Source organism: Artemia franciscana, chromosome 7 (assembly GCF_032884065.1).
Source record: "Artemia franciscana chromosome 7, ASM3288406v1, whole genome shotgun sequence".
NCBI classification, from domain to species: domain Eukaryota; kingdom Metazoa; phylum Arthropoda; class Branchiopoda; order Anostraca; family Artemiidae; genus Artemia; species Artemia franciscana.
The window spans coordinates 44,059,387-44,084,064 of record NC_088869.1 but is presented as its reverse complement, the minus strand read 5'-3'; the positions used below and the strand labels follow the sequence as shown (position 1 = coordinate 44,084,064).

General features: G+C 36.4%; 1 protein-coding gene across 1 annotated transcript in view; it reads left to right on the top strand.

Moving 5' to 3' along the window:
- LOC136029701 (uncharacterized) overlaps positions 1–24,678 on the top strand; it is a 95,609-nt gene that overhangs the window by 36,634 nt on the left and 34,297 nt on the right. The window contains exon 4 of the mRNA XM_065708205.1: positions 4,913–5,221. Within this exon, the coding sequence (XP_065564277.1) occupies positions 4,913–5,221 (309 nt within the window). The remainder of the gene's footprint in view (positions 1–4,912; positions 5,222–24,678) is intronic.

The window sequence follows — 24,678 nt, the reverse complement described above, 5'->3', positions numbered from 1 at the left end:
TCGTTACCCAACCTCACCTTTTCATCTTCACTCATTTCTAGCCTTAGTGACTTAGTTTTCTAAACATTAATTTTCAAGCCTATTTTAGTACCCTGAGGGCGCAAAGACCTCTAAAAGTTCATTCATTTTGCTAGCACTTTCATCTAAGATGCTTAAATAATCACCATAATCCATGTCCACAGAAATTTTTCCTCCCCATTTAATTCCTATTCTCCCATTCCCTTCCCTCTGCTCCTTCAGCCAAAATTAATGAAAATTATCCGCATTAAGGGGTTTAGAACACAACCCTGCTTAACTCCTGATTTAATACGAAACCAAGTGCTAACCTCATTTCCTACCTTGACCACAGCAGTAATATTCTTCTACATAGCACTAATCACTGTAATATATTTATCTGATATACCATACCAGAAAGAGACCTTCGCTAAAGCTCTTCTATCAACAGAATCGTTTGTTGATAGATTTCTATCATTTGCTAATAATCTATAAAATGAGGACCGAAGTGTTTGATAACTCGGCACTTTTCTATTATCAAACAGTTCGTGGTATCGTAATGTAAGTAAGGAGCTACCCGGCTGAATAGTAACCGAAACTCTAAAAAATGGAATTTTGATACCAATAGTTACATCATATTAATCGCATTTTAATGCTGATTTTAATACATAAGTTTCATCAAGTATAGTTATACCCGTCAAAAGTTACGAGCCTCAGAAAATTTGCCTGATTTTAGAAAATAGGGGGAAACACCCCCTAAAAGTCAAACAATCTTAACGAAAATCACACCATTAGATTCAGCGTATCAAAGAACTCTAATGTAGAAGTTTAAAGTTCCTATCTACAAAAACGTAGAATTTTGCATTTTTTGCCAGAAGACAGATCACGGATGCGTATTTATTTGTTGTTTTGTTTTTTCCCAGGGGTAATCGTATCGATTCAGTAGTCCTAGAGTGTTGCGAAGCGACTCATTCTAACGCAAATTAAAAGTTCTAGTGCCTTTTTTACGTGACCAAAAAATTGGAGGGCATCTAGGCCCCCTCCCACGCTCATTTCTTCCCCAAAGTCACCGGATCAAAATTCAGAGATAGATATTTTATTCATCATAGTCAAGAAACCTAATAACTATGTGTTTGGGGACGACTTACTCCCCCACAGGCCCCGTGGGAGGGGCTTCAAGTTTTAAACTTTGACCAGTGTTTACAAATAGTAATGGTTATTGGGAAGTGTGCAGACGTTTTCAGGGGGATTTTTTTTCTCTTTTTTTTTTTGGGGGGGGAGAAGTCGAGGGCGGTTATTTGAGAGGATCTTTTCATTGAGGAACATGTCATTGGGGAAGAGGGGGCGCACAATTTTCTAGCCTTATTTGAAAAAACAATGCAAAAATAAATAAGAAACGTGTTTTCAACTGAAAGTAAGGAGCAGCATTAAAACTTAAAACGAACAGAAATTAATACGCATATGAGGGGTTCACCTCCTCGTAATACCTCGCTCTTTACGCTAAAGTATTTTTAGTAATTTCAACTATTTATTCTACGGCCTTTTGTGATTCAGGCGTCATTCTTAAGGGATTGGGACAAAAATTATGCTTTAGTGCAAAGAGCGAGGTACTGACGAGGGGGTGAACCCCCTCATGTACGTAATAAAAACATACGAATATAGAAGTTTGTTACGTAAGTTAATTTGTAAATTACGTATATTTTTTTACTAATGAAAACGTTCTATAAAAAATTAAAAGTTCTAGTTGCCTTTTTAAGTAATCAAAAAATTGGAGGGCAACTAGGTTTCCTCCCCTGCTCCTTTTTTCTCAAAATCTTCCGATAAAAACTATGAGAAAGCCATTTAACCAAAAAAATTAATATGACAATTTTGTTTTAATATTTATGTGCGCAGAGTGAAAATCAAAACATGCATTAATTCAAAACATTCAGAAATTAAATAAAAAACAAGTTTTCTTAACTGAAAGTAAGGAGCGACATTAAAACTTAAAACAAACAGAAATTACTCCATATATGAAAGGAGCTTTTCCTCCTCAACGCACTGTTTTACTTTTTAAAACAGTAAAAAAAACTGAAGTTTTTTTACTGTTTTAAAAAGTAAAGTTAAGAGAAAGAGTAAAAGTTTAGCGTAAAGAGCGGGGCGTTGAGTAGGAAAAGCCCCTTTCATATACGGAGTAATGTCTGTTCGTTTTAAGATTTTATGTCACTCCTTACTTTCAGTTAAGAAAACTTGTTTTTTATTTATTTAATACGTCAGAAGAATTAGATTTTATTTTAATTCCAAATATACAATTTTCATCAAGTTTGGTTTTACCCATCAAAATTTACGAGCCTGAAAAATTTACCTTATTTTCGAAAAAGGGGGGAACACCACTTAAAGGAGATAGAATCTAAATAAAAATCATACCATCAGATTCAGCGTATCAGAAACCCTGTGGAAGAGGTTACAAGCTCCTGTCTACAAAATTGTGGAATTTTGCATTTAATGTCATAAGAGAGATCACGGATGCGTGTTTATTTGTTTTTTTTTTTTTTCAGGGGTGACTGTATCAATCCAGATGTCCTAAAATATTACGAGAGAGCTCATTTGAGTGAAAATTAAAAATTTTGGTGCCCTTTTAAAGTGACCAAAATTTGAGGGCAAATAGGCCCCCTTCCACCCCCGTTTTTTCCAAAGTCTCCCGATAAAAATTTGAGATAGCTATTTTGTCCAGCAAAGTAGAAAATCTAATAATTATGTCTTTGAGGATGACTTAATCCCCCACAATCCCCAGGGAAAGGACTGCAAGTTATGTACTTTGCCCATTGCTTACATATAGTATTGGTTATTTGGAGACGCCCTGGCCGAGTGGGTTGGTGCACTGGATTCGGGATCCCTTGTCTGACAGGACGCGGGTTCGAATCTCGGTGTACCCAATTCTTCAGTTTGGGACGGGGGTCAGTGGCGTGACTCTGTAAGCTTAGCCAGAGTCGACCCAGCTCTAAATGGGTACCTGGAGAAATCTGGGGAAGGTAAACAGGAAGGGTGTGCGAAAGCACAGGATGGCTGGCCCCCAACCCCCCATTGCACTTCCTGGCTGAAGGGCCAAGAAACGGAGATCAGCACCGCCGGTACGGACTGTAAAGTCTAATGCCGTAACCTTTACCTTTACCTTACCTTATTTGGAAGTATATAGCTGTTTTCAGGAGGGATTTTTTTTTCTGGTGGGGCGGTCGGGGAGAGGTGATAACGTGGGAGGATCTCTACATGGAGGATGTTGTCATAGAGGAAGGGATATTTCTATAGAGGGGGGCTCCGGATTTCCCAGTATCATTTAAAAAACGATCAGACATTAAATAAAAAAAAACAAGTTATTTCTACTGAAAGTAAGGAGCAACATTAAAAAAATCGCTCCTCGCCAAAAAAAATCTCCTTTACATCCAAGGTATCACAAACTTTATCATTTTTTTTCTATATCTTTTCTTGCAACTCCACCTCAGTTTACCTCATTCTCAAAATGTTATGTCCATATCTTTTTAATTCTTTCCTTATCACTAATTGTTGCCCAATTCCTATCTTTAACTAGGACAAGTCCAGATTAACTTGTCCTAGGACAGGCCTCTCAAGTTGAGAGGACAGGCCTCTCAATTCATAAGCAAGCCAGTACATTATTTCACTATTATGCCGTCTAGGTGCATCTTCGAGATTCCCGACAGCTTTATCCCTGACCTCCACTTCAATCCTCTTAATTCATATTCTAATGTCATAGAATATGATCATATATATAAAATCTCATATATATAGAATTATTCTGTTCGGAAAAGCTGCCATTTTCAAAATTAATATGTAAGCATGGGGCGGTCATGACATATTTTTAGCTATTCAAGGACAATTTTCCACTTTGTTGATTACTTCTTACTTTAATTACTTTCTATTGCGAGCACTCTCTTATTTACCTTAGACCCGCCAGAGGCACCCAGGGCATCCACGAGACTTCGCCAATCTTGTCTGAATTGGGCAACTGCGCATATTTCTCCCTAATCGGTTGAAGAGAAGCATGGATATGGCGCAGATCAGACAGATATGTTCGACGCAAAGTGTTCCGAGGTGTTCTCTGTCTTCGACTTCCGTTTGGGTACCTCTGTCTTTGACTTCCGTTTGGGTGCCAATGTAAATTGGCTTTTGGAATCTGAGTGTCCTTCATTCGGAGAACGTGGCATAAGTATCTCTACCTCCAAGTTCTAATGATATCTGTTGCAAGACGCTGGTTGGCAAGTTTGCGGATTTTTACATTTTTGAATATTTAAAATTCTTCGAAGACAATTGTTCTCAAATGCAAGGATTCTCTTCTTTTGTTGATGGTTCAAACTCTAGGTTTCGGCCACGTAAAGGAGGACTGGGATGATTTTGATGTTGAACAGCCGTAACTTAAGCTGGATCGAGTAATTTTTCGACTTCCATATGCGCTTCAGCCTATTGAAGTTGGTGTTCACCTGACCTATTCTGGTCATTATTTTTTTGAATGTTGATCCCGTATTTTCCACTATGCTTCCAAGGTACCTGAATTCCATTCAGGTACCTTGGAAGCATCCCTCATTTCCGCATCTGATATGAAGTGGGGAATCAGTAGTCGCCGTTGTTTTGGTTTTGCTTGAATTTATTTTTGGACCAAGTTGGCTTATTTTTCAGCGCAAATCGGCGCAAAGAATATCAGCGCAAGAACAGTTCAGGCGAAACCCGTATCTTTAGTCCCTTAGTTGCTTTTCAAGCTCATTTTGGATACTCTTCAGAATAACACGACACAGTAATTTACCGGGGACGGAAACCAAGATTATTCCTCGCCAGTTTCCTGGGATATTGGCATCACCCTTTTTGAACAGGCGTATTAGTATGCTGCGCTTCCAATTAACTGATACCCTTTCCTTTTCCCATATTGTAGCGAAGAAGACGATCCAGAATGTTATTAGTGTTGCAACCTTTATCATATAATGATACCTTTATCATCTCTGCTGATAAACGGTCTTCTCCTGGGGATTTATCAGAGTTCAATCTCTTGGCAGCTGCTTTAATCCCTAAAATACTTGTGGGATTCACACTAAAATGTAGAGAGAAGGATACAAGAATGTCGAGTGGCTCATCAGGCGGTGGCCTATTGAAGAGTCTTTCGAAGTGGGATACCAATAACTCATTCACTGCTGCTGGTTCGATCACGGGTCCACCCGATGGGTCTCGAACTGGGCTGTTGACGGCACGCTTCTTTCCAACGATGCTACTTGTTATCTGATATAGGGTTCTAGAATCTCTTCTCTTGGCTGCTTCCTATGCAAGTATAGCTTTGTTTTCGATCAGAGCTCGGTGGTCATTCCTTGAGCTCTTCTTTACGGCTTTGTATGCTTCAGGGTAGCGTGCAATTTTCAAGATTAAACGACCTGGTGTTTTGCTTTGAAGAAGAGTTTGTTTTACGAGTTTCCTCTCCCTTATGAGATTCCAAGTTCGGTCAGAGAGCTATTGGTCTTTAGGGCGTTTCTTGTACCCCATTATTTCTGTCACCGTCGTATGGAGATGGTTTTTCACGGTTCCCACAGTTCTTCTTGGTCTGGATTTTCTGGCACGGAGAGTGATTTGAATCTTTTAAAAAGTTTGATCACGAAGTTTTTTTACTGTGCTATGAAGTAGTTTGTTCGAGTCAAAAGGTGGGTTTGGATAGGGTTCTTGTTTAACATTTTTTTCAATTTGACTTTAAATTTGGCAATCATCAGGTTGTGATTTGACCCTACAACATCTCCTCTATGTGAACGAGCGTACAATAGGCTAGTGTGTCAGTTGCGACTGACTAGGCAGTGGTCGATCTGATTTCTGGTGACGCCATCTGAAGAGCTCCTGGAATATTTGTGGATATCATGGCATTGGAACTAACTCCCATAAATAACTAGGTTATTCGAGAGCGCAAAATCGATTAGAAGCTCGCCATTTTCGTTCCAATAACCGAGGCCATGGAAACCCAATGACTGGGGGCAGTATTTGTTGTCATCACTAATTTTTGCATTGAAATCACCGACAATACAAGCTATGTCATGTCTAGGTATATCACTGGCAACTGATTGCAGGACTCTGTAAAGTTCTTCCTTTACATCATCACTTGCTTCATTTGGGGGTGCGTAACAGATAACCACAGACAGTTTTGAAATATGGCTGGAAAACCTACCGGTAAGAATTCTGGATAAAACTGGCTGCCACTTTAAAAGGATAGACTGGTTTTTCTCGTCATCATAAGGGCAACACTATGTTCTCTCCTTGACTCTGGTCCACTGAATAAGATGATGTATCCGCTTGGCAACTTTTTGAGGCCTAAACTAGGCCATCGTACCTCGGACAGAACGAGGATGTCTAGATCGTAAAAGGTCATTACTTAAAATACTTGTTCTTTCTTGGACGACTGGGACATTGTTCGAACGTCCCAGAATGCAAATTTGAAGGAAAATTTTCGCTGTCAAAAATCGTTTCCGGGGGAATTCGGTTGTCATCAAAAAACAATTAGATCCGAGGCTATTCTCAATAGATGTTTCTGTTGCTTAGGGTTAGACCATATTCGCGGCTACTGGCTCACATAGAGAGAATCCAAAAATGGAGTTTTTTTTTTACCTTAAAATGAAATCTTAACTTTTTTGCCCAAGGGAGGGATTTTCAAACAGAATTTTTTATTTATCTTATAACACACTTTAGTTATTTATTTAAATATATTCAAATGTTATTTATCTAAAATATGACTTTTTTTGTTTAAAATGAACAGGCATGACTATTGTCATCTGACATATTAATCAACCTATTCATTATGGTAAGATTAGTTTTATATATGAAAGACACGTTTAGTTAAATCCCCGGAAACTAATCCAACAAGGCTGAATGTCTCCCAGTCAGGCTCCTAGTCTTTTTTTTAGTTCATGCCCCTCGAATTTAATCTAAAACTCTTTAAAGAAGTGATTTTTTCAATCGCATATTTAAAAGATTAGTTTTAATTATGAAAAACACGTGTAGTTAATTCCCCAGAAACTAGTCCAACAAGGCTGAATGTCTCCCAGTCAGGCTCCTAGTCTTTTTTTTAGTCCATGCTTGTCAAATTTAATCTAAAACTCTTTAAAGAACTGATTTTTCACAACCATAGGAAAATGTCTATCCAAGCTGTAAATCCCTGGTTGAGAACAACATTAGCAATAGCCGTAGGTCAGACCCGAGGCAAAAGCATTGCTAAACCAATGTTCAAGCCACATCATATTGCCAACAACCAAATTTGCACTGAACTAGTAGCAACGGTGTTTTGCTGTTTAGAGCACCTAAACACTCAAGGGGTAATAGAGCAGCTGAGGGAATGTATGAAATAAGCAAACATAAGAACAATTTTAAGAATCGAAAGCTTTTCAAGAGGGAAAACTGGGATTTTCCGCTTTTTTTCTTTTTGCCAAAAGTTAGATAGCACTCACTATCCTTTTCCCAGATTATCCTCGTTGCCAAATAGCTGATAGGAACACAATCAACACATTATTGGCCTTGGATTTTGCCAGTGTTGGAAATCCAATAAATCAAAAATGCCGGCTATCAAATTGGTGAAACGAAAATCATGTTATGCTAATAACAATTATGCTACTTCATTGTATGTAACCAGATCTCAATTTCTATACCTGGAGTGTCAAGAGGTCAATCATGCAATTGGATAAAAGGGAAATTGTGGCTGGGAGCTAATCGATAATCATTCTAAAATAAATTAACTCTTAGATCTTTGTAGACAAATTTGAGCAAATACTATATAGAAATAATGGGCAAATTTATAACTTAAAGACCTACCCCCAGGAACTGAGGGGGAGGGGTAATGATATCTTCAAAGACATATTTTTGGGACTTTTTGACTATGCTGAACAAAATGGCTATCTAAAAAAAACGATTTTGGGGAAATAAGGAGCGGGGGAGGTTGGCTATTTGCCAACAAGCAAATAGCCAGGGTCCTGGAACAAGCAAATAGCCTGACAAGCAAAAGTCAAGCAAATGATGTTCTCTGGAATAGTGCTAAAGCTTGCATTTTTTTTTTCTCTTAGTATCAGCGCTCTATATTAACGAATGGGTTACTCATTGAACACATTTTCATGCACAAGGAGATAAAAAGTAAAGAGGCAGGATTGAAAGCAGAAACATAGCAGGACTGGAAGGAAGTAACATCAAATTTGAAACCATTACTGTAATATCAGCATAAATTTTGAGTGACTTCAACTGAAAATAAGGAACCACGGAGACAGGGTTGGAAGCAAAGTGTGTCACATACCTTGTAACACCAATAAGGCCGCATCCAAGGTTTAACCCCCTCAGCTAAAAACTTTTGTCTAACTCGTAAAAACATAACAAAATCCATATAAACAAATTTTTGAGGCAATTTTTTGGAGCTTTTTGGTAAATCCTCCTCCCCCCGAAAAAGAAAATCCCTTGGATCAAAAATTTTCGATACGCCGTTGGAGGCAATGAATAGCACCCTAGTACCTTAACAGCTGTTACCTTTTAGAGGTAATGATCAAAAATATTCTCCAATATTGCGAGCGAGAAGAGAAAAAAGATGTTATCCCTGGATTTAGCAATCTTTTTAGCAGTGGTTTAGAAATTAAAAATCCCAAACCTTACAAAATAGTAAACTTTATACGGTGATCGACAGCAAGGGAAGCTGATTTTCGGCTGTTATCCGATTTTAAATTTTAAACTCAAATTGAGTTTAAATTCAAATTAACATTAATTGTAAACTTACACTTGAAAGCCAATGTTTAATTTTTGAAAAGTACTGGAGAAAGTCAGAAAAGTGATGTGATCTAGATAATAATTACATCATCAAATTTGTCATCTTAAAAATCCCTGAATCGAGGTTTTAAGCTCCAACCCAAAAAAAAATACAAAATCTTATGCTTTTAAATCACTGCAGGTAAAAATCCAAAAAACGAAAACAGCGAGCTAAGTAAAGAGTGACCCTTGGCAATAAGAACTGAGTCACTAAATAACTGAAAACTGGTAGCGATATCATCATCAAGAGATTTTTTTTTATAATTATTCGAAATACGTAATATTTCATATTTTTGAATTTAACAATCAAAAGTTATTAGCATAAAAATATTGTATACTTTTTTGGGCAAGAATCTACCCAAAGAAATAATCCCCTCCCCAAAAAAGTGTATGTGATTTTGAAGAAACTTACTTCAAAAATTTGAAATTTTTGAAAATAATAGATCCGGAGACCTCAAATATGGAATGTAGCATTTTTACCGAGAAGAATGCGTGTTTTATTCTCCAGGGCTGATTGAATCTAGTCATAGGTCGTAAAATAGTACGGGAGAGCTAATTGAAACGAATAATAAAATTTCTACATTAACAAGGTGGCAAATGCTGTCCACACATTTCAGTGTCATTTAAAAAGGTCATTTTATCACCTGGTCTCGTCTTTCGCACCATTGCACTTGCGGACTGTGAGTTTTTTAGAAACTGTTCCAATCCCTCGAATTGAATCATTAATCCCATGAATTTTTTTTTTGGGGGGAGGGGGGTAAATAGAAATACTTTTTCTGTTCTATTTTCTTATAGTTTTCAATGAGATTTCAGGTTTTAGATAGAACGAAATCTTGGCTTTTCATAGATAGGCTATACAACTTTTAGCCATTTCTCAAGTTTAGCCATTTCTCTGTTATCAAGAGCTAAGAGTAAACAGGTATATTTTCATGTAAGTACATCAATGAGAACAAAATCAACAGTCACCTTAGACTGTAATTAAAAACAGTTTCAGCACTTGGCGCTGATAAAACTTAAGGGTGTTTATATTATTTAACACAAATAAATTTTATTTCCAATTGAATAATTGTGCTAGTAAATATGCTGTTCGCGGACAATGTCCCCCGTAAAATTTTTCTTCTCCCAGGGGAAATTCCCAAGGAAAATTACCCCCCCCCACACACACACATAGACAATTGCACTCAGAAAAATACTCCCAAAACTTAAAATTGAGCAGCCAAAGGGAACTCATGATCAAACAGTTAGTGGTAACGAATCAAACAGTTCGTGGTAGCGAACGACCCGGCTCAATAGTAAGGAGCGACCCGGCTCAATAGTAACCGAAACTATAAAAAACGGAATTTTCATAATAATAGTTACATCAAAAGAATCGCATTTAAATGTTGATTTTAAAAATACTAATTTCATCAAGTTTAAATTCACCCATCAAAAATTAGGAGCCTGAGAAAATTTGCCCTATTTTAGAAAATAAGGGGATAGCCCCTTAATAGTCATAGAATCTTAACGAAAATCCCATAATCAGATTCAGCGTATCAGAAAACCCTGAAGTAAAAGTTTCAAGCTCGTATCTACAAAAATGTGGAATTTCCATAGAGGAATTGATAATGGGAGAGGAAAATTTCCAGGAAGGGGGCGCAGGATTTTTTAGTATTTTTTGAAAAAACAATGAAAAAATAAACAAGACAAAGTTTTTTCAAATGAAAGTAAGGAGCAGCATTAAAACTTAAAACGAACAGAAATCATTAAGCGTATGTGGAGTTTACCTCCTCCTAATACCTTGCTCTTTACGCTAAAGTAGTTTTATTAATTTCAACTATTTATTCTATGGCTTTTGTGATTCAGGAGTTTAATCTTTAGTGCAAAGACTGATATATTGACGAGGGGTTGAACCCCCTCATATACATAATAAAAACATACGAATATAAAAGTTCGTTATGTAAGTTAATTCGTAAGCTAGGTTTATTTTTACTAATAAAAATGTTCGTAAAAATTAAAATTCTAGCTGCCTATTTGAATAACCAAAAATTGGAGGGTAATTGCGTCTACTTCCGCGCTCCTTTTTTTTCTCAAAATCTTCCGATCAAAACTATGAGAAAGCCATTTAGCCAAAAGAATAAATTAATATGCAAATTTCGTTTTAATTATTCATGTGTGGAGAGCCAAAATCAAAACATGCATTAATTCAAAGACTTAAAATGAACAGAACTTACTCCGTATATGAAAGGGGCTGTTCCCTCCTGAACACCCCGCTCTTTACGCTAAAGTCTTTTACTGTTTAAAAAGTAGAGTCGAGAGAAAAATTCAAACTTTAGGGTAAAGAGCGGGGCCTTGAGGAGGGAACAGCCCCTTTCATATACGGAGTAACTTCTGTTCGTTTTAAGTTTTAATGTCGCTCCTTACTTTCAGTTAAAAAAAACTTGTTTTTTTTTTATTTGACTTTAATTATGGAGCGACTCTGCCCAATAGTAATCAAAACTCTAAAAAACTGAATTTTGATAACATTAGGCAAATCAAACGAAATCGCTTTTCATGATGATTCCAATTTTAAAAACTTATTGTAGCATATCAAAAGCTGCGAGCCTGAGAAAATTTGCCTGATTTTTGAAAAAGGAAGGAAACACTCCCAAAAGTCAAGCAACCTTAATGGAAATCCAACAGTTCGTGGTAAGGAACTGCAAGTAAGGCACGACACGGCTCAATAATAACCGAAACTCTAAAAAAGGAATTTTGAAATCAATCTATATCAAAAGAATTACCTATTATGCTGAAAAATATAATATTCATTGGGATTAGTGTTACCAATAAATGGATATGAGCCTGAGAAAATTTGCCAGATTTTCAAAGAGGGAGGAACACTCCCTCAAAGTATAAGAATCTGAATACAAATCTAACCATCAGATTCAGCGTATCAGCTACCTCAACTATAGAGGCTTCCAGCACCTCTCTGCAAAAAATGTGGAATTTTGTTTGTTTTTGTCAGAAAAAAAGGTTACGATTCTGTGTATGTTTGTTTTTTGTTTTTCTTTTTTTTTAAAGGTGTGATTCTATCGAGCCAAGGTCCTAGAACAGCGGGATAGGGCTCGTTTGACCAGAAATTAAACTTTCTGGCACTATTTTCAGGTGACCAAAAAGATTGGAGGGCAAATAGCTAACCTTCCACGCTCCTTTTTTCCCTAAAATCGTCCAATTAGATTTTTGAGATAGCCATGTTGTTCAGCATAGTCGGAAAGTCCCAAAACTATGCCTTTGGAGAAATCATTACCCCTCCCCCTGAGTTCCTAGGGGTAGGTCTTTAAGTTATAAATTTGCTCATGGTTTCCATATAGTATTTATTACTGGGAAGTATACAGACATTTTTCGGGCGGGAGGAGGGGGACTTTGGTGCTCGGAGTAGGTTTCCATGGGGATCATTTCCCATGCGGAGGGAAATTTTCAGGGATGACCTTTCCAGGGAAAGTTTTACACTGGGGGTATTTAACAGAATTCCTATATGAAATTATTTTTATTTGTCTTACTTTCTCTTACCCTACTGAATTTTGCATATGGAGATGTTCCAGAGAACTTGTCCTGGGGAAATTTTCATCGTGTTTGGATTTCCGGGAAATAATTTCCATGGAGGGGTAGATATCTGGAATGATCAGAAAAATGATTAGAGCTTAAAGTCTTTTTCTAATCAAAGTATGCTAAGGAGAATTTTTCAGGCTAAATCTTCTGCAAGAAAATTTTCAGAGGGAGGGGGGATTTTTAACGAAAATCAAATCGTCAGAAAGAAATTTTACGAGGGGGGTGTATTTTACGTGGTAGAAACTTACCATGGAGGAGTTTCCCGTGATGGGAGGAAATTTGTCATGGAAGGTCAGCCAGATTTACTGGTAATATTTGAAAACCGATCAGAAATTAAATAAAAAAGACTAACATTTTTCAACTGAAAGTAAGGAGCAACATTAAAACACAAAATAAACCGAAATTATTCCGCATATTAAGGGATAACGCCCCTTCTGAATAGCTTACTTTTGAAACTAAAGTTTGACTTCTTCTACCATATTTTTAAGAACGACTCCTGAAGCACAAGGACAGTTTAAATAGAATACGAAGCTTTTTTGAAAGTGCTAAAACTTTAGCGTGAAAAATATACGGAATAATTTCTATTCATTTTGAGTTTTAATGTTGCTCCATACTTTCAGTTGTAACAACTCGTTCTTTTTTTTTATTTAATCATACAACAAGATTCAGCGTTTCAGAAAACCCTAATATATAGATTCCAAGCTCCCATCCGCAAAAATGTTGAATTTGGTGTATTTTCCCAGAAGAAAGCTTACGGATGTGTCTTTATTATTTTTTGTTTTTCCCCAGCCGCAATCGTATCCAACCAATAAAACTGGAAGATTGGGAGAGGGCCTCTTCGAGCAAAATTTAAATTTTAGTGCCATTTGAAGTTACCAAAAAGATTGAAGGGGAAACCAGTCCCCTCCCATGCCCCCCTTTTCCCCAAACTCAACCAATCAAAATTTTGAGACAGCCATTTTTTTCAACATAGTTGAAAGGTCCAATAACCATGCCTCTGGGCGTGAAATGACCCCCCGATGCCCCTGAGGAAAGGGATGTAAGGTATAAAATTTGAACATTGTTTACATATATTATTGGTCGCTTCGAACCATAAGGTCAACCTCTGGGGATGTGGTTATTTTCTGTGAGGGTATTTTTCAAAGGGAGAATTTTCCATGTGGAGGGATATTTCCTGGGGGGAAACTTGCAGGGAAAATTTTACACGGGGATTTTAACAAAATCCCTGAATGGAATTCTTTTTTTTTGTCTCACTTTCTGTTTGGCGACCCAATTTTACCTGTGGAGTTGTTCAGTAGGAATGGTCCGGGGGAATAGTCCCAAATCCCAACGGGACCGGAACTATTTGGACGATTTTGCCGTGAGGGGGGTGGGTGAGGCTGATTTTCCATGGTAATAATTTTTCGTCCAACAGTTTTTTTGCGGAAAAAATTCTCCGGGGGATTTTCTAGGAGAAAAACTTTCCACTGGGAGGGGTATTTCCAGGGAACATTTTTCATGGAATGGAGGTTCCATTTACGATTTGTAAAACAATGAGAAATCGGGGATATCCTACCTCAATACCTTGCTTTTTACGTTAAAACTTGACTTCTTGTCTCAGTTATAGAAGAGCGACTTCTGAAACACAAGGCCGGTTTAAATAGAATAAGAAGCTTTTTAAAGTTCTAAAAAACAATAGCGTGAAGGAAAAATCATTGAGGCGGGGACAACCCCCCTCATACATGGAACATTCTTGTTAGTTTTAAGTTTTAATGTTGCTCCTTATTTTCAGTTGAAAAAACTTATCTTTTTACTCAATTAATAAAGGTTAAAGAAAGGAAGATATTTTTGAACATTCTACATAAATTCAAAAATAGAGGTAAAACATGTAATATCGAACATCCTACTTGTTATTTTCGTTTTCTTTTTTTTTTCTGTTGCATGTTTTTGGGGTTTGGGGAATCGTTTATCGTAGTAGGGTAAGATAAAGGTTAAAGAAAATGATTTGCTTGTTTATTTGAAATAAAGAGTTGTGTAAAATTTTAAATTTACTTGGTTCTAAGTCGGAATTTAATTCCAAGCTATTTACATTAAATTTAAAAAAGAAAAACCCCAAGGTACTTCAGGCGGGAAAACCTTCTCATGTGCGTAAGAAGGGTACTGGAATCATACACTATTAATATCGGTCCCAGACCCAGTTCATAGGCAGTAATTACTCCTTCCTTTTATTCTCAACCAGTATCTCTATCCACTTCCATAATAAAGGATTCCTATAACATTTATCATTATTTTCATACTTCCAAATTACGTTCTTTAGCATTAACCTTACCCTGCTGTGATAACCCAACCCATAGCACTCAAAAATTAAAAAAATTAAAAGAAAATAAATTGCAAAAACAGATATTCTGCCTATATTTTGGAATATAGGCAGAATATTCCAAAATATCTTCTTTTCTTCGTTATTTGTCTTAATTTCCTTTTTATTGACCAATTTTACATGTGGGGGATTATCCGGGGGGGAATTGCCTGTGAAGAGTATTTTTGGCGAAGGGGTTTCTTGTGGTGAATTATCAGTGAGGAGATTTTCTGAGGCAAAATTGTACACGCGGGGGGGGGGTAAACTTTCCAGGAGAATCAGCCTAAAAGCAGTAACTATAATTGTATATATATATGGTCTCAAAAGAAACCGTCCTATAGGATCCACCTACTTTTGAACCAGAATATTTTTTCAAGTAAGTCCTATGCTCATATTTTAGAACAAGATATTGTTATTTATGATGCTTCACGATTGTGAGCTACGAGTTACTTTTCTAAAGTATATCCTGGGACCTTAGCGCCACAAATTTAGTTGTATTAATCTCAGGTAAAAACACAGCATATTTTTTGGGAGAATGGGTAAACATGTTGAAACAGTAAAAGCAGGTGAATAGGATAATAAGTGGTAATAAATTACGGACTGAAATTATTCTGTCAAGGGCTGTTGAATTTGAACAAGCAGTAATTTTTAAGAGCTTGAGACTTTAGAGTGGTAAGCAAAAGTTGAGGAATGGGTACCTACCCTAATATCCGGAACAATTTCTGTAATTTTTAATGTTACTCCTTACTTACAGTTGAAAAAACTTATTTTTTGAACAATTGGATTATTGTGATAAGGCTTTAGTTTTTCACTGCTTTAATTAAAGGGCGATATTCGCCATGCTTATTGACCATCCGCAAAACGGTCATTTCCTGGTAGTCAATTATCAGGAAAGGATCAATTTTAACTGAAATTCAAAGTTCTAATACCACTTTTAAGCAACGAAAATGTGCATGCCATAGCAAAGTTAACCCGATGGATACCAAATGGATGTCGAGCAAAAATTGTAAGGTATGATCAGCCTAGAAGTTTTACCAAACTATTTGAAACTAATCTAATTGCTTCTATCTTAATAGCATGTTTTCATCTATGCAATATTTTATAGGTATCAGTTGTGCAGGAATAATTATCTGCATTAACCTATCATTTATTATTTTCAGCACATGTATAGGGTAGCACGTCGGTATGGCCTCTGAGAACGCAAAAGTATTTAAAGGAAGGGAATACCTAAGGACTCATAAGAGTATTTTCTAGCTCATATTTTCGAAGCGTTTACAGTAGGCTAATCAGGTTAAAATGGAGGGAGAACTTCACCCCCGGCCTTCTCTTCATTAGAAAGAATTTGTTTTGACTAGGCGTGCAATTTGGATACTGAAAGTGTTGTACTTATTGCTGAAGCAGTAGCTTTGGATGGGGATATGTCAACAAGTTTATTGCAAAACAAGTCTGTTGTTAATAAGTTAAACTTCATGTAAAGTGTGGAATTCAATTTGGCGCCTCTCATTTAGGAATATCATATTTTATTTTGAAAGGAGACAAAATAATAAGCCCGTATTTGAAGAATTCATAAGATATTCAAAACGAATAGAAATTAAATAAAACAAGTTTTCTTCGAACAAACGTAAAGTGCAGCATCAAAATTTCAAACCAACTGAAACTACCCCACATACGATTAGGGATCCACTTTGTTCAATCCCACCCCTTACGCTAAAGTCTACCCCACCCCCTTCATTGCTTCAACATCGAATGCTCTAACACGGAAGCTTTTTTTTGCCATAACGAAGTGAGAATTGAAGTGTTTTTGTCTGTGTTTGTTTAAACAATAAAATGTTCAGATGTTTCGAAAGTTAATCGGTAAACAAAATACTTTGAATTACCAACTGACTGAAATGTTTTTTGCACCTTAAGATGCTTGCGGTAAAGCCCTAGTCCCACTTTAGCGTAAAGAGTGGTAGTAGGGCAGGAGCCTCCCTGGTACCTAAGATATTTTCTTCTCGTTTTAAGTTTAATACTGCTCATTTAGTTTCATAGAAAAAAGATATATGTTTTTATTATTTAACTGAAAACATCCACCAGCTACTTATCTTCCAATTAAATATAAAAGCATGCTTCTGAATCTCGGGTGATACATATAGCCTATAAACATAAAGAGAACGTTAATAATACAACCAATAACAAGTATTTAACATGGTAACCACTTATACATCAGTTGAAATTGCGGTTAATATTCTTCGTTTCGGTGCTAATAAAGAATTTTTGTTGAAGATTCTTTTGACATGACGGTCACGAAAATAATGACACTTTAGAAGGGGATAATTAATGTTTTAAAGATTTTTTGAGTAACAGAATTTGCACCATTTTTACGGGTTCATCGTCAAGGCCAAGCAAAGGGTGTGGCACAGGGTTTTCCCATAGAGCGTCTTATAGTGTTTCGTAACATCCCTAAAACATGGTGGACTTCGGGCAGGTTTTACTTCTAGATATTTGTTTCAAACAAATTCTTCTTTGAAACTGATAGATGCCAATATCTAAGGCTTGATTTATACAAATGGCAAAATAACAAAAATATTCAAACGGAATTTGTTTAGCTTATTTCTTTGGTATATGCCTAGGGTTTTGGTAGTTTTAATTTAAATTCAATCATAAGATGCAGTGGGGTGTGGAGTTTAGAATAAGAAATGCAGCATCTCAGCCCTCCCCTTCCTAGGTCTCAGCGACTATCGAAGGAGCTCTGGAGATCTGTGGTTGTATTTCAAATATTAGCTAATAAATGATTAACAAATTTTATAGTAACCTAACTGTTTTTGTGATCATTTAACGATAATAGGATGTCTTGTGATTGAAAGAGTGTGAGCATAAAACAATTTTTTGCTCCTTTTTCACACCCAGGGGAAATATACAGTTTTTTCGTAAAATTATAAAACAGAATTTTTTTTTTCCTTTTTACAGCCTATTACAGTTCAAAGCGAAGGACTTAGAACCGCCAAGTTTATCTTTAGCAACACCAAACGATAAAATCAAGTCCTTGATTACAACCTACACTAGTATGGTTTTCAAAATCTATATATATAAAAATAAGTTGTCTGTCTGTGGATGTGTGGATGGATGTGTGGATGGATGTGTCAGGTGACGTCACCTGAAAAAACTGGATTAGGTGACGTCAAAACTGAAAAAACTAAAAAAAGGCAAAAACTACAAAAAAAAACTAAAAACTAATAAAAAAAATAAAAAAGCTAAAAAACTAAAAAAACTATAAAGGTAAAAACCAATAAAAAACTAAAAAAAAAAACTGAAAAAACTAAAAAAAGGCAAAAACTACAAAAAAAAACTAAAAACTAATAAAAAAAGTAAAAAAGCTAAAAAACTAAAAAAACTAAAAAAACTAAAAAAAGGTAAAAAACTAAAAAAAATAAAAAATAAAAAAAAACTAAAAAAAGGAAAAAACTGAAAAATAAGCTAAAATAAAGGTAAAAACCAATAAAAAACTAAAAAAAAAAAGGAAAAAACTAATAAATGACGACACTCAAAGAGAAAGCGACCAGGACAAAAAACTAAAAAAAAAGGCAAAAACTACAAAAAAACTAAAAACTAATAAAAAAAATAAAAAAGCTAAAAAACTAAAAAAACTAAAAAAAGGTAAAAAACTAAAAAAACTAAAAACTAAAAAAAAACTAAAAAAGGTAAAAACTAAAAGAACTAAAAAAGAAAAAAATAAATGACGACACTCAAAGAGAAAGCGACCAGGACAAAAGGAATGTTCGATTAGCAATCAACAAAGCACCGGGACACAGGGAGTATAAATGACGACCAGGACACAAGTAAAAAAAAAAATTAACAAAACTAAAAAGAAGGTAAAAACTACAAAAAAACTAAAAAGAAAAAAAAACTAAAAACTAATAAAAAAACTAAAAAATCTAAAAATCTAAATAAACTAAAAAAGAAAAAAAAAGGAAAAAAATAAAGGAGAAAAACAAAACTAAAAAACGAATGTATATACAGACCGGTACACCGGGATACAAATGACGACCGGGACACAGGGAATATAAATAACGACCGGGACACAGGGACACAACTACAACGGGGACACCGGGGGAAACAGGGGGATATAAATGACGACCGGGACAAAAAAACTAAAAAGAAATAAAAACTAAAAACTAATAAAAAAACTAAAAAATCTAAAAATCTAAATAAGCTAAAAAAGAAAAAAAAAGGAAAAAAATAAAGGAGAAAAACAAAACTAAAAAACGAATGTATATACAGACCGGGACACCGGGATACAAATGATGACCGGGACGCGGGACACAGGGAATATAAATGACGACCGGGACACAGGGACACAACTACAACGGGGACACCGGGGGAAACAGGGGGATAACCTGACAATCTATTTATATGCAAAGACAATGGGACAGCAAAGAATGTTGTATATTCGCAAGTTTTACGTAGTTAAAACCATATATATATATATATATCTATATTCACAGGTGGGACATAGGGACACAACTACAATGGCGCGTAACTATTATGGCGCGTAACGACTTACGCGCGCGGGGGGGGCTTGGGGGGGGCGCGAAGCGCCCCCACCAACTAGGTGTTGGGGTGGCGCGAAGCGCCACCCCAACAGCTAGTGCATATATAAAATAACCAGACAGCTGTGTTGCGTGGCTACGGTATGCTATCTTTTTTGTTAGTTGTTGCTCCTTTTTTTTTGTCCGTGTTCTATAGCGGTATAGACAACATATGTAAATGTGAAAATTTTTCCAGCATAGAATTTGTGAAATGAAGATTTTCTCAGAAGTTACTAGCACTTCTAGTTAATTTAAAAAAAAAAAAAAAAATGACAAATAAACTTTGTGAGAACTGAGCCTTCGTATTAATTACTGAAGAGGATCAGAATTGGGGCGTGATCACTCTTGACCAAATGAGTCAGAGAAAGAGCATACGCATTATTGACCAGAGTGGGCTGAAGAAGAATCGTACGTATCATTTACCACAGTGGTTTGGGAGCTAGCATTGTTGACTAAATCGAGTGTGAGAAAGTTCTAAGTACTATTGACAAGATGGAGTACTGACAAGAATAAGAGGAGTTGGTCCCTACAAAGAATAGGAGGCTAATTAGGCTATAAGGTCCTCCAGTACTAGAGTTAACATCTGCCTTTGAGACAGGGATAACGTAGGCAACTTTCTACGGTTTTCGGAATGATCCTGCTACAATTTCGAAGGACGGAGGCGGGAAGACCCGCAAATTCGGTGGCACACCTTTTGAGGAAGATGTTGGGGACCATGTCAAGACATGAGATTCTGATTAGATCCAGCAGACATAGGGTTCTAAATACATTGATAGTAGTTATATTTACACTAGTGGTTTTTGTGACTCCAACATCATCAATTTGAGGAACTTCTGTAAATTCATTTGCAACAACATCTGCTTTGTCCTGTTCATAATGCAGTATCACAAGCGACAAGCGATAGAAATGAAGAAGCTTTACATGACAGCATAGCTTTTTTGACAAGCCTCACCCACCGCTTTTCAGGGACATTTTTTAGTTTTATTTCAAACTTGCTTTTCTAGTAGCCCTAGTCTGACGTATGATTTTTATTGACGCGTTCCAAGCTCTATTAAAATCACCCCGATCTTCTCTGAATTAGTTGAACGTTATGTCTTGTGGGTTTTCTTTCTTTCTTTAGTTGCTTATCTACAACCGGGATTAAACCAAGGTTTGTTTCGAGAAAATTCTTGCATTGTCTATGATGGGGTAAGTTTTTCAGCAGTCTCTAAGATCGTTTTTTCATAGAGTGGCACTGCTTTAGATAGGTCTTGCTTTGAAAACTTACTCCATGGCTTTGTCGATAAGCAGTTTCGCATTCCGACTCAGTCTATGAGGTTACACAGTCGGTGATCCACTCATTCTCTATGCGTGGATTATTTAAAGATTTTTACGAGTTATAACTACCACATGGTCATTGGCAAAAGGCTAGCTTTCAACACTAAGGGAGTCAAAATGGTCAGTCAGGAAAAAGTTGAGCTCAGAGGATCCGTATGGACCAAGCTAAGTGCAGAATTTAAAAGCTGATCTGTGCCGTAAGAAAGACTTAGGCTAGCAGAGCTGTGCCTTTATGTAAGTTGTATGACTTTTCAACCATTGACCATGATAAGTAATTATATTTGATAATTTGAATAAGAAGTGACCAGAGATTAGTGAAAATTTAGAATTTTGTGAGTAGGGGGAGGTCGGACTCCGATCTTGCCCTCCCTCTTGCACATCCCTGCTTTATTTCAAATAAATTTGACACTTTTTCTTTCCAGGATTTGATTCTTCAGCTCAGGCCTAAAATGGAAATTTAATTCTTTAAAGGTTCTTTTGGTATTTTTCCAGACCTGATATTTCAAGATACTGCCACTTGCTATATTCTGTGAAATTTCTGCTGATAGTTATAAATTTGAAAATTCATATGTTAAATCAACTAAGGTCAAGAAATATTCAAAGAGGATAGTTCTTACTTTCCCTTGTCATCCATAATGTATTTCTTCCACAATCCGCAATTCCCAACATTAGTAATTTGTATAATATTCTTTGACCATATCCATGTCCAAAGCACTTTTTAGATGTGCAGGCAGTATCATGGACTCCACTTGTTGTTTTGTATGTGACAATAACAGAGGACTCGGTCTAGTGAACTCACTTGACCTCTTTGACAACGGAAACACATATGTAACTGTCCCAAAGAACGAAGACCTTATCTAGACTATCCCTTTAATTGTATCTCCTGGAGACTGAGAAATTGGTTTGATACATACATGGTGAACTTCAAAAACAAAGGAACTTCCTATTTCCCGATCAAATTTTCCCCGCGTCGTCTTTTTGATTTTATCATTAAGAATGGAGCCATGAAAATAGCTGATGAGCTTTGCCTCCTTTAGTGAATTTCTTAATAAAGTGCCTATCTCAATCGCATCAAATCAGATATGAAATTTCGGAGCATTTTCAATAAGCATGATGGTTGTTGCAGAGTATTGCTGTCCACTTTATGCTGCTTCTCTCAAAACTCACCAAAATACTCCAGAGGGCTTAGCTTAGGGCCAAAACCAAACGTTTTAAAACTGTCAAAGATATACTGCAACCAAAAAAGGTAAAGTTTGATTGTGTTTCATGGGCCGAATAATTTTGTAAGTCTTGTAAAAGTGAATAGTTTTAATCTTTTCGTAAATATCTTACAAGTTATCCAATAACTATCTTCTGAAAAAAAAATATCCATTTACTACGAGACAGTCATGTTGGTGCACAGTCAGGAGTGTAGCTCCAGTATTTTTATTGGGGGGGGGGGGAGCGAAAGGGGTCCACATCCGGAGAGTCAAGGGTCGCGGGCTATATTCAAATTCATTTTCTCCAAATTATTTGGGGTGGGGAATTTCCCCCTCCCTCTTCCCTAAATGACGCCACTGTGCACAGTATAAGAGTGAGATACACATCGGTCGGGCACCTAGTCACAACTTCAGTTAAATCACTCTAAATTTTCTAGTATACCACCTAGAAAGTGGATCGTCTCACCATTGAATATGCCTAGCTTTTCTTAATAAGTACATGATTAGCTTGAGTATTTTAAACATGCACAAAATTAACAATTTTAAATGTACCGGCGGTTAGCAGTGGAGCCTAATCAAGGACAATCTCTTAAAGCTTTAGTCTAAACTTAGAAAAGGAGGTCCATCTTGGACAAGGGATCTTAAATCTTGAACAAAGTACATAAATGACAGATAAATTGTACCATGGATATATTCAAAATACGGCCAGTGAAGTTGAGGAGAAACATTGTATTTGAATAGGCTAAAATATGGGGGTAAATTTTGTTTAAGTTCAGATATTAAAAACACTAGTTTTCATAGGTTGTAGTCATCCAATCCTAGCCAGCCAAGCCTCGACTATCAGCTGCTACATAATAATCAAGATTAGAAACTCACTGCCCATGTTGATGGAAAATTCTTCTTTATCAAAATATTTTTCCTAGATTTGGCATTGTCCGAGGACCGACGGTATTGCCTACTTCAAGTGTTTAAAAAGGAGAAACTCTTCGAAAAAGTTGACCAAAAGGAGTTGTGTTTGCTTGGCACTGTGAATTCGTCTGAAATCGTTTCCCCAAAGGCTATTTCATCCCATATGTTTTTTTTTACTTCATGTGTATGTCAACGTTTATTTGAGCACATTTCAGCGTAAACATGAAACCTTGAAATTAAACTTGGTAAAAGACTGGTCAGGGGTAAAAGGCAAGTTTGATTTCCCCACTTTTTATGTTTAGTACCATCAAGTGTGTGATTAGATAAAAGCAGAACAAGTTATCTGGGTAGCAACGGTAGCTAGCAGCCTAACAAGAGACGATCTCGTCCAATGCTAAGAAATGTAATAGCCCATAACTTCTGAAAATACTGTCAAACCAAAACAATAGGGGCTTCGGACACCGTCCAAAGCCCCTATATGGGAAGCTTTACGCCCCTTGGCCTGATTAACAAGGAAAAGCTATTGGCCTAAAAAAAAGATAAGCTGCTTGAACTACGCTAGTCTGCATATACGGCATCTTTTTTCTCTCTCTTTCTTCTCAGATAGCTTGAAACTGGAACATCGTAGAGAGCTGTTTGATGGCTCATTTAAAGAAAATTGATGCGATTAAAAATCTTTTGTAATTTAAAACATTAATTTTTAAGATATAATCAATCTTTTACAAAAAATGCATTTTTCAAACAGTTCGTGGTAACAAATTGTAGTAAGGAGCGACCCGGCTCAATAGTAACCAAAACTCTAAAAAATTTAATTTTGATATCAATAGCTACATCAAAAGAATCGCATTTAATGCTGATTTTAAATTTATAAGTTTCATCAAGTTTAGTCTTAACCATCAAAAGTTACGAGCCTGAGAAAATTTGCGTTATTTTAGAAAATAGGGGGAACGCCCCCTAGAAGTCATAGAATCTTAACGAAAATCACACCATCAAATTCAGCGTATCAGAGAACTCTACTGTAGAAGTTTCAAGCTCCTATCTACAAAAATGTGGAATTTTGTATTTTTTGCCAGAAGGCAGATCACGGATGGGTGTTTATTTGTTTTTTTGTTTTTTTTTTTTTTTCCCCAGGGGTGATCGTATCGACCCGGTTGTCCTAGAATGTTGCAAGAGGGCTCATTCTAACGGAAATGAAAAGTTCTAGTGCCCTTTTTAAGTGACCAACAAATTGGAGGGCACCAAGGCCCCCTCCCACGCTAATTATTTTACCAAAGTCAACGGATCAAAATTCTGAGATAGCCATTTTATTCAACGTAGTCGAGAAACCTTATAACTATGTCTTTGGGGACGACTTACTCCCCCCACAGTCCCCGTGGGAGGGGCAACAAGTTACAAACTTTGACCAGTGCTTACATATAGTAATGGTTATTACTATATGTAACAGGCGTTTTCAGGAGGATTTTTTGTTGGGGGAGGGGTTGAGAAGAGGGGGATATGCTGGGGAAACTTTCCATCGATAATTTGTCATGGGGGAAGAAAATTTCCATGAAGGGAGCGCAGGATTTACTAGCATTATTTAAAAAAACAATGAAAAAATAAATATGAAAAAGTTCTTTCAGCTGGAAGTAAAGAGCAGCATTAAAACTTAAAACAAACAGAAATTATAACCCATTTGAGGGGCTCACCTCCTCCTAATACCTCGCTCTTTACGCTAAAGTATTTTTAGTAATTTCAACTGTTTATTCTACGGCTTTTGTGATTCTGGGGTCATTCTTAATGAATTGGGACAAAATTTAAGCTTTAGTGTAAAGAGCGAGGATCTGACAAGGGGGCGAACACAATAAAAATATGAGAATACAAAAGTTCTTTACGTAAGCTAATTTATAAGTTACGTAAATCTTTTACTAATAAAAATATTCGTAAAAAATTGAAAGTTCTAGTTGCCTTTTTAATTAACAAAAAAATCGGAGGGTAACTAGGCTTCCTCCCCCGCTCTTTTTTT